We start from the raw sequence: 11062 nt of genomic DNA on the forward strand, positions 1-11062 counted from the left end.
TTGAGGGATTGAGTCCTGATGAATTGTTTAGTTTTGGAAATATTTTTATTATTGGTATCAATTCAATGTTTTGATTTTTTTAGTATTATATAGCGCAAGTGACACAGTTATCTTTGTTGCTATAAACCACTAGGATTGATTCCTTGTTCAATTTTTTCAGATTTGGAAGGCTTTAAGATTTAAGGAGGTGGTTGAGTTGTTGACCTCTGCTGCCGATGATGCTAAATCTTTAATTGATGCAAGTGATAGACTTGTATTATATATTGAAATTGCTCGTTTGTATGGTAATCTTGGGTACCAGAGAAAAGCTGCCTTCTTTTCTAGGAAAGTTGCTCAGTTATATCTTCAGCAAGAAAATTGATTGGCTGCAATTAGTGCTATGCAAGTTTTGGCAATGACAATAAAAGCGTATCATGTTCAAAGTAGATCCTCAATACCAGATCATTCTCAGAAAAAATGTGAGTTTACAACATTGAGCTATATATCTAGTGTCAGAGGTTTTGTATCTATACTTTTCCTTCCTAATTATTTAAATACTCAATTGTTAATGTCATGTCATGTAGTGCCTTAATACGAAGAAATTTTCTGTCTTGAAGTTTCAAACACAGCCTAAAGAGGTCAGTTTAGGATTTTCACAATACACATATTTCATAACAATTTGATCACGGGTGAAAACTCATATAGCAAATAATTCTTTCCAATGTGCTTATTTGTGAAGGAAAATAATTCTTTCCTGTTAATTTTACTTCTTGTCCTTAGTATACTATGCTATCATTTAGGCTGTGCTTAAGAGGTTGATGACTGATGTACCTTCATGTAAGATAGGTTTATTTGATAATCCTCATTTTATTGTCTTTTCAGAATGCAATGAAAAACAGCTCTCTTCAGATTGCTGTTCATGAACAAGAGAAGGCTAATGGCTGCAAATCAGGAGGTTTGCATAACCTGTTTTAAGGCTTTGTTTATACTTTATATTGCAAAAAGGTGTAATTGTTAATGCTATTTGACTATTTGTTTATCCAGCGACAAAAAGAAGAACTCCATGCTAAAATTATCCAGCTTGAAAAACAATTGGATATGAAACGAAAATTGGAGTTGGAAATTCACCAACTAAAAGGAAAATTAAATGTCATAAAGCACATGGAAGATGATGGAGATTCTAAAGTTTTGAATGTGATGGATGTTTTATATAACGAATTAAGAGATAAGGAACAGTCACTTCGAGAGATAGGGACATTGAACCAAGCACTAATTTAATTTATTCAGTTAGAAATCAAGGTAACAAAGTAACTCTATTAAAGTCAAAACTTATTTATTTGATATCTAATTAACATGTCCCTCAATTGATTATTTCTAATTTATAGGTCTCTAAAACTGTACCTGTAGAAGAGACCAGCAATGCTGGCTTGTAATGGTGCAACAGTTATACTGTGACGATATTCAGCTCTCGTCTGTTACCTGACTTGTGGCTCATGGATTTTTATGCTCTAAACATTGAAACTTCCTTTCCTTTCTCCATGGTTTCTTATATTTTAAATGTTTCAGGGAGTTAAAGACGTGTACTCGTGGAAATATTGGTGTGAGGAGAATGGGGGAACTTGATATTAGACCGTTCTGTTGAATTTATGAGAGAAAAGATATAATGACGAGGAAGCAGAAGAGAGAGCTTTAGAATTTGTACAAGATGTCTCTGGTACGGGTTGAGAGATGGATCGAGAACTTGCGGGTTGAGGCAGATGCCGGATCACTTGGCTGGAGTAATGGGGGGAGGTACCTGCAAAGACACTCCGACGCTCAAGTCAGAATGGATCTAAGAGGTATAAAGTGTGAGGAATGAATGAATACCTGGAGGGACCTGGGTCCTCTATTTATAGGTGATGGTAGTTATCTTATCTTATCTTGTTTGGCTAAGATAAGGGAGACGTTTGAATTCAAAAGTTGGTTAGGAGCTCTAGAGGGCCGGTTCCGGGCCTTTTAGAAGGGCGAAGCGGGTCGGACCCGGGTAACCGGTTTCGAGGACCATTCCGGGTGTAGGATCCGTGGGTCGGATCCGTAACAGTTGCCCCCGGAGCGAGAGAGTGAGGGTGCTCGGTCTCATCGCTGGAGGAACCATTTCCTCGCCGTTTGTGGTTTGGCAAGGAGATCGTTTATTTGGTTTTTCCAGTCAAGGTCGAGGATTTGGGGAGTTCCTGGCCGTTTCATGGTCAAGCGAGGAGCACGTTATTTGGGCGTCTCATCACATGCCGGATTTGATGACCGTTCCGAAGAAGGGTCCGGAGATCGGGTCTGGAATAGTTGTCCCCGGAGCATGAAAGTATGCTTTCTTGGTCTCAATGCTAAGTCGTTGGGGATTCCAATTCTCTGTAGTTTGGGAGACTGTGAGGGGCTTGAAAAGGGCGTGACATCATCCTGCATTTATTGGTAGGATGTTGGTTAGTCTGGCTTTCCGCAAGTTGGAAGACCGTTAGCTCATGCTTGTTTTGTGTGGCCTTTTTTTGGGTCGTTATTGTGAACTTATTTTAGGCCTCTCGGTGGGCCGATTTCAAGACTTTGCGGGTGATCGATTCATGAGTCACTATTTTTGTTATTTGGATATCCGTTTTGTTATTTGGATATCTGTTTTATTGGCTTCGGGGTGATCGATTCCCGGGTAGCCGTTCACTTATTTGGATATCCGTTTTATCGTTTGGATATCCGTTTTGTTGGCCTCGGGGTGATCGATTCCCGGGTAGCCGTTTACTTATTTGGATATCCGTTTTATTGTTTGGATATCCGTTTTGTTGGCCTCGGGGTGATCGATTCCCGGATAGCCGTTTACTTATTTGGATATCCGTTTTATTGTTTGGATATCCGTTTTGTTGGCCTCGGGGTGATCGATTCCCGTGTAGCCGTTCACTTATTTGGATATTCGTGGGTAATCGATTCCCGTGTAGCCGTTTGGATATCCGTTTTGTTATTCGGATATCCGTTTGTTGGCTTCTGGATAATCGATTCCCGTGTAGCCGCGTTTGGTTTGTGCTGTCGGACGGGACAATGCTTTTGAGAAAATGAATTCCATTTATGGTTTGGGCCTCGTCAAAACCTCCCAATGTGGGTAGGAAAGAGTGCCCAGTAAGAAAATATACGATTAAACGACTTAAGCAATAAATGCAAGTAAAAAAGGCAAAATATAAAGGGTAAAGAGATAGTCTTAAACGACCTCAATCTTGTTGCTTTGGAAGGATATAGTAGCACCGTAAGTTGGTGGAATTTCAGGATCTTGGAAGCTTGGTCCCGTCTAGTCTTTCGAGCATGTAGGCTCTTTTTTCGATTACCGTCCTAATTTGGTAGGGACCCTCCCAGTTGGGCGTGAGCATCCCTTCTCCGGGAGTGGGTGGACCGATATCGTTTTGTCGTAAGACGAGGTCTCCTGGTCCAAAGTCTCATGTACCATGCTGCCATTGTACCTTAGACTTATTCTTTGTTTTAGGGCTAGCTCCCGTAGGTGTGCTATGTTCCTGACCTTGTCTGCAAGGTCCCACTCTGCCTCTTTGTCGTTTTCTCGCACGGTTCTGCGCGGACTTTGGTCTTGGCGTGCATCGAGGTCGGCGAGGAAGATGCCTGCTGCATCTCGGGATCTCTTACGGAGGGTCGAGCTGGTGTTCTCACACTCTACCGCGACTTTCCGGTCTCTGTGTATTGTGCCGATAGTGCCGTCATCGGCTTGGAACTTCATGAGTAAGAATTTGGTGAAGATGACCTCCGAGAGGTTGTTAATGGTCTTTCTCCCGAGGATGATGTTTTTAGGTGGTGGAGTTCTTGAGGATGACGAACTCGGACGTGATTGTCTTCCTCTGGCTTCCCGTCCCTATGATGGAACCGTCTGGCTTGAGGAAGTTGTCTCCGAGTCTCGTGACACCGTTGCAGTGTGTTGTTTGTAGGTGGTGGAGTTCTTGAGGATGACGAACTCGGACGTGATTGTATTCCTCTGGCTTCCCGTCCCTATGGTAAGGGGAAGAATGATGGAACCGTCTGGCTTGAGAAAGTTGTCTCCGAGTCCCGTGACACCGTTGCAGTGTGTTTGGAGATTTTCGTTGCGGAGCCGGAGCTTGTTGAAGGCACCTCGGAAGAGGATGTTTGGAGTCTGCGCCGGTGTCCACCAGTATTCTTCGAACTAGTCCTGTTCCGATTCTCGCCGAGATGACGAAAAGTGCGTCTTCGGCCGAGTTGCCGTGCTGGCAATCCTCGGGCAAGAAAGTTATCGTTTTGTCGGCTGTGGTAGCTGGGGCTTGATCTCTGACGGCCAAGACTTTGAGGTCCTTTTTTAGTGTTGATCTTGACTTGCCTGACACATCCTTGCCCGTGATGACATTTACTACTATGACCGGGTCGTCTTCTGGACTTTCCCTGGGAGGTTGTTTTTGTGTTCTCGGGTTGCGTCCTTCCCTCTCAGGCGACCTATCTTTTTTCGCGCGTTTTGGTTCTCTGATGAATTTGGCAAACTTTGGGAATTTGCCGTCTCCTATAGCTTGTTCGAGGGCGTCTTTAAGGACGAAACAGTCTTGTGTCCTGTGCCCGTAACCTCGGTGGTAGTCGCAGTAAAGGGTCTTGTTGCCGCCCGTTCTTTCTTTGAGTTTGTCGGGCTTTCGGGATAATACCCCGATCCGCTATCTGGTGGTATATCTCGGTAATCGGAGCTTGTCAGGGGGGTGTAGTTCGAGAATTTCCCGATCCTGGGTGGTCGGTTTGTGTTGGTTTGTTTGGGTTGGTCTCTTTGACTTTCTCTGGGCATCGGATTATGGCGGAAAGTCGGGTTGCCGTGTGGGGTGTTGCCGTGTTGCCGTGCTGCTGTTTATTGGCGGCTACGACTTTGCTTACTTCCTTGTCATTTATGTACTCCTTTGCGACGCTCTGGATCTCGTGCATGGTCCACACTAGTCTGGTAGTTAGGTGTTTCCAAAAGTCTTCATTCCTGAGCCCGTTAGTTAGGCAAAGGCTTGCAACTGAGTCTGTGAGTCCGCCGACCGTTAAACATTCATCGTTGAAGCCGATCGAGGTATTTTCTCGTGGACTCGTCTTGTCTCCGGGTGACTCCCAATAAGCTGATGGAGTGTTTAGCTTTGGTGATTCTGGTGGTGAATTGGGCCATGAACTTCCGTGGGATATCGTGGAAGCCAGTTATGGATCCGTTGGGGAGGGCGTTGAACCATTTAATCGCTGGCCCGGCTAGGATTACCGGGAAGGCCCTACCTCGGACCGCGTTAGCGGCTCCTTTCAGGTTCATCCTGGCCTTGGAGGCCGTTAGGTGCTCCTGGGGGTCCTTAGTTCCGTCGTACTTCATATCCGTAGGGTTGTCGAAGCCTTTAGGGAGTTTTGCTTTCAGGATTCTTTCAGTGAAGGGAGTGGCTCCCATTATCACGTGGTCACTTCTTGTGCGTTTGGCCTCTCGATGTCGTCGGTTGTCGTCCGTGTCATGTTGATGAGCCGGGTTGCGTGAGACGCTGCGATCATACCTTTTGCCGTGTCGTCGTTCAGGCATCCTGTCGTGTCCGTGGTCACGGGAGATGCTGCGATTGTATCTCTTGGCATGTCGCCGTTCTGGCGATCCGCCGTGCCTGGTTTCATGGCGAGATCTTGATCTGGAGGTTGCGTGACTTCCGTTTTCAGCATTGTGCTTTTCTTTGGGTGTAACTCGGCCTTTGAGGTCTTGCACCCTGAGGCACAGCTCTTGGGTTATCTGGACCGCCTTCTCTCTTAGGTCGTCGGGTGGCCGGGCTTCATGGCGCTTGGAGAGACGGATGAGGGAGTGGTGAATGAGAGGGTCCAAGAGGTGGAGGTGTCTCACTAAAGGGCTGCGAATGTGTGTTATCGCTGCAAAGGTGATGCAAGTTAAGAAAACATTATTCCTTTGGGATTTCGCCGTTGGAGTAGGGCGAGGGTGTGTTATCCCTGCAAAGGTGATGCAAGTTAAGGAAACATTATTCCTTTGGGATTTCGCCGTTGGAGTAGGGCGAAGGTGTGTTATCCCTGCAAAGGTGATGCAAGTTAAGGAAATATTATTCCTTTGGGATTTCGCCGTTGGAGTAGGGTGAGGGTGTGTTATCCCTGCAAAGGTGATGCAAGTTAAGGAAACATTATTCCTTTGGGATTTCAGTTACACGCAAGAAATCTGAGTTTGATGATTGCTCTTCTGGATTATCCGCCATGCCGCCACAACGTTGCAGAGTTCCCCACAGACGGCGCCAATGTACAAGATGTCTCTGGTACGGGTTGAGAGATGGATCGAGAACTTGCGGGTTGAGGCAGATGCCGGATCACTTGGCTGGAGTAATGGGGGGAGGTACCTGCAAAGACACTCCGACGCTCAAGTCAGAATGGATCTAAGAGGTATAAAGTGTGAGGAATGAATGAATACCTGGAGGGACCTGGGTCCTCTATTTATAGGTGATGGTAGTTATCTTATCTTATCTTGTTTGGCTAAGATAAGGGAGACGTTTGAATTCAAAAGTTGGTTAGGAGCTCTAGAGGGCCGGTTCCGGGCCTTCTAGAAGGGCGAAGCGGGTCGGACCCGGGTAACCGGTTTCGAGGACCATTCCGGGTGTAGGATCCGTGGGTCGGATCCGTAACAGAATTGTATTCAGTGTGTTTGTTCTTTCTTGGAGAAGAAAAGTCGTGAGATATACCGAATTCCTCACAAAGAGATTCAAATAATTAGTTTTTAAATTCAGTTTCATGATCACTTCTTATCAAGGTTTTGAAAACTGAACCGATCATCGAACTGCTCTAGTTATTGGTTCACTGGTTTATAGGTTTAACTGTGGTTGAACCGAAAAAACTATTTTATAAAAAAATAATAATTAAAATATAAATAAACACACAAAAATATAATTATAGACTAATAATCTTTAAAATATTATCCAAATTAAAAGTATTACAATCAACCACAATATTATAATCTCATCCAAATACAAACACAAAAGTCAAATAACAAAAAAAATAAATAATCAATCACAAACCATTCAATTATTCACCATCTTCATATTACATGTCAATTTGCTGCATAGAGAATACTAACATTTTGAGTGTTGTTCATTCAGCAATAGAGAGTATGTAAAGGTAAGATTGGGTGAATTAGAGAGATGGTGTATTGAGGCCACTGATGAGGTGAGCACCAATCAACCATTTGAGATCATTTCTTCTATTCCATATTTATATCATAACCTGAATCTGTCATGCACAGTATATTGGCTCAGCTTGGGAGAAACGGAAACATATTGAGCAAGCTGTAGGATTCCTAGTAAAAGTCAGTTTTACAGAATCTTGAATTCATATTCAAACAATCAAACGAAAAAAAGTCAATATTGCTCATCTTTCATTCAATTCTTAATCTCAAGTATTGCATCAGAAACCCAAAAAAAACATTTAATGAAGTAACAAAGGAGCTCTGCGCAGTGAATGTCATCTTTTTAATTTATAGCTACCTGTAAATTGATATTCCTCAATTCCATTCTCTTTCTAATAATAAGAACAATTAATTAAGATCAACATCATGAATAATTTATATATTTAACAATTTATAAAATTAACAAATTATCAAAAGGTCAAGAACAACATAACAACTTAACAATCTAAAATTTAAAAGTTAAGAACAGCACTAAAATATTAATTTATCAAATTAACAAGTTAATAAAATCAATTAGAATTGAAAATCAAAATAACAGTTATTGTAGTTGATTTGTTGATATTAGTTGATTTGTTGTTAATGAGTTTATAGACCTCATTATTGACGAATCCACACCACGTCAAGACGTTACTTATAGCCAAAAACCCATTTTGGTTGACTAAAGTAAGAATGTACCTCTTACTCTCAAAGAACCTAGAAAAAAATAAACACACAACTTATTTAAATATATAACTCAATCAATTCAATTCATAAACAAAACGGGGTGCATACACATATTTATATTAGTAGGAGAGGAGAAACTTTCATGACTCATGCGATGTCGGACTAACTCATAACACAATTAATAATATATGCTAAACTGACTACTTTAATTAATGACACAAATATAAAAATATATGCTCCTGCATCAATTCTTTCATCAGTGATTTAATTTATTGTAATTCTTCTATATAAATTTCGCCTAATATAATGAATGTATTTAATGATATATGATACAGTTGGAAGAGACCTATATAACTTGATAAACACAGATATTATCACCTGCTGATCAAAAGAAACGAAAATGAAATGACAAGCTATGACGATGTATATAAACATAAGGAACAGAGACGATGATAATAAGATTGACGAAGAACAGAGACAAGGACAAGGACCAGAGGCGAGGCAGAGAAGAACCACGACGAAAGTTTGAAAGGGGCTTGCTTGTATTGGATTATATACTATCCTCCAAATCTTGTTTCAGTTTGCTCTCATTTTTAACTTCTGGTGGAAATTTTGGGTGTTTCGGTCCCCTTTTTTGAGCCACCAAATTTTAAATTTTTGTCGTCAATACTTCTCTTTTGGATGACCACTTCCTTCAATTTTTCTCCAGCTCTTTAATTTTCAGTCCCCAAACACTCTCAACTTCTCTCAGCAATTTTAATTCCTGTTGCAATTCTTTTATATATAACATTCTTTGAATTATATTTACTAGAGCATTGTCATTAAACCAATTCGTGTCTGCATGTCTTGATTTTCTGGGCTAGTATATACATTGTTGATCTACTAAAATTAATGCTCCAAGTTTTTTTAATGACTTCTCTGGTTTTTTTGTTCTCGCACCATCTTGCTTAGAATTTAAACCTTCTCTTTATAGCCTTCATTTGTGGGGTGTTTTCTAGTAAGAAAGGTACATGATCCGATTCATTTTTCACAAGCCTAATAACCACTAAAGAGGGATATAGGGTCAGCCAGTTTATATACACTAGTACAAGATCCAACCTTTCTTGTATTAGATCTATCCCTGACCTCCTATTTGACCCATGATTTTTAAAATTGGATTAGACCAGTTGGTTGAACCGGTCCAACTAAAAATTGGCGTTACAAGTGATTTGATTCACTACTAAAAATCGCTCATGACAGAATTGGGACTGAACCTCCGGTTTGGGCTGATAACCGGCCGGTTTGCTTAATGCGGGTCGTTTTTAAAAAAACAAATGCGTTGCTGCTCTGAATGCTAGGATTTTTTTATTTAAATTAAATAAATATAATATTTACCATTTAAATAAATATAAAAGTATCTACTAAAATGCATTTCTTGTCATATTTCGGATGCACCCATAATACGTGCGAGCAAGATAATTTTTATATATAACGTTATCATTCGTAAAAAAACATATATATCAACATGCAAAACATTATTTTCTTAAAAACTAACTTATTTGAATTGCGAATGAGTAATAGCTCAAATGACATAGTCTTTCCATACTCAATTAAAAGGTTGCGGGTTCGAGTCTCTTATCTTTGGTAAAAAAAAAAAAAACTATTTGAATTAGAACTAAAAAAAGTACATAAAAATAGATAATATTAAGGATTAAAAGTCCTGTGATCAGGATAAAAAATTACGTGATCTGATTTTATGATGAGAAGAAACAGAATTATTTTTTCATTTCTTTCTGTTTTACCTGGTCCATCAATTTCACGTTTGTTTTAATATAATAACTGAACACGTACTAAAGGTTTCTCATCATATAAATGAACACGTACTAAAGGTTTCTCATCATTTAAATTTAAATCAATCTAATTTGATCTATTTTTTTATGTACTCTCTTCGAGTACGAATTCAAATGAGTTGACTTTTAAGAAAATGATGTACTAATCAATTTCGAATCACTAATTTTAAATACGTAGGACAAGATATAACTTTTAAAAATGGAATTAATTTAAAAATAAAAATTAAATTGATATTATTTTAATCATAATTTTTTTATAATAATACACATATTTTTTTATAATAATACACACAGTTTTAAATTTACAAAAATATTGTAACGTTTATAAATACGCAGTTTTGAATGATTACAAGAATTTTGTGTTTTTGTTGAAATAATTGATTTGTGCTGGCTCTGCTGTGCTGTTGGTGCTTTGTGTTTTTCTTTTTATTTTCTGTTTTGATTTCTGAAGGTGCAAGCATGGATAAGATTACAAGAATTTTGTGTTTTTGTTGAATTTATTGATAAAAATGGGCTCTGTTATGCTGCTGCTGTTTTTAATTTCTGGCTCTGCTATTTTTAAATTTTTGTTGATAATTTATTGATTCCATGGTTTTTGTTGATTTTTTTCTTTGTTGTGACTTTGTTTAGTTAGTGGGCGACGAAATCCTCATAGACAAAGACCAAGAGGAGCTAGTAGAGCTGAAAAGGGTTCAAGAAAAATGATGAGAACTCCTATTAATGGAAGAGCAAGGCCAGCTTTTGCAGTTGTAAATGGTGGAAATGATCAACAACATGGCCCTATCCACCTAGCAATGCTGGGTCGGATTATGGTGTTATAGAATTCACCAGACAGGATATTGAAGCCTTCCTAAATGAAAAGTCCAAAAGGAGAGACAGATTCAATTACAAGGTTAGTAAGATGTTATTTTAAGCTCCTTGAGTTGGTATGTTATGTGTTGGCATCAATGCTTTGTTTCGGTTAATAATTTGAGTTTGAGACCAAAGATGGAACCAAGATTATTTGTTGTTTGGGTAACCATCAACGTGTATTAACACTAAATCAAGGAAGAAGAACTGAATTCAATTATTGTGGAAATAAGAAGGAATTGCAGTTTATTGCAAGAGAAGTTAATAAAGGAAGAAACAGAAAGATTAGTAAATTAGATTTTTCCTCTAAACAAAAGTTTTGAACAATAAATAATTAATGATACAGATCCCAAATTTCCAATATGATCATGTCAGGTATCACACTATTACTGTATTAGATAGATAGATTCCAAACTCATATTTGATAGCCTCCCCAAGAAAAACTAGTTATATATCCTCCTCAATTTAATTTTAATTTTTCAACAAAATTTGAAATTTGAAATTAAATAAGATGGGATAAAATCTACCCAAAATAAATAAACAGAGATATGCAACAAAC

At 39.4% G+C, this 11062-nt stretch overlaps 1 protein-coding gene across 1 annotated transcript; it reads left to right on the forward strand.

Annotated features, from left to right (window-relative positions):
• The first annotated feature begins 195 nt into the window (after positions 1–195).
• LOC130940207 (uncharacterized) lies at positions 196–10540 on the forward strand. The gene is made up of 4 exons (XM_057868278.1): positions 196–458; positions 564–617; positions 862–934; positions 10285–10540. The coding sequence occupies exons 1-4, from the start codon at positions 414–416 to the stop codon at positions 10473–10475; spliced, it is 363 nt and encodes a 120-aa protein (XP_057724261.1). The 5' UTR covers positions 196–413; the 3' UTR covers positions 10476–10540.
• Positions 10541–11062: the final 522 nt, after the last annotated feature.

This window comes from Arachis stenosperma, chromosome 7 (genome assembly GCF_014773155.1).
Source record: "Arachis stenosperma cultivar V10309 chromosome 7, arast.V10309.gnm1.PFL2, whole genome shotgun sequence".
In the NCBI taxonomy this organism is placed as follows: Eukaryota; Viridiplantae; Streptophyta; class Magnoliopsida; order Fabales; family Fabaceae; genus Arachis; species Arachis stenosperma.

What these genes read in the sequence shown, in the direction of transcription:
- LOC130940207 (XM_057868278.1), top strand. Translation starts at nt 414, where the DNA reads ATGTTCAAAGTAGATCCTCAATACCAGATCATTCTCAGAAAAAAT. An exon ending in TTCAAACACAGCCTAAAGAG is followed by an intron (nt 618 to 861) that starts GTCAGTTTAGGA and finishes TTGTCTTTTCAG; the next exon opens with AATGCAATGAAAAACAGCTC. An exon ending in TAATGGCTGCAAATCAGGAG is followed by an intron (nt 935 to 10,284) that starts GTTTGCATAACC and finishes GACTTTGTTTAG; the next exon opens with TTAGTGGGCGACGAAATCCT.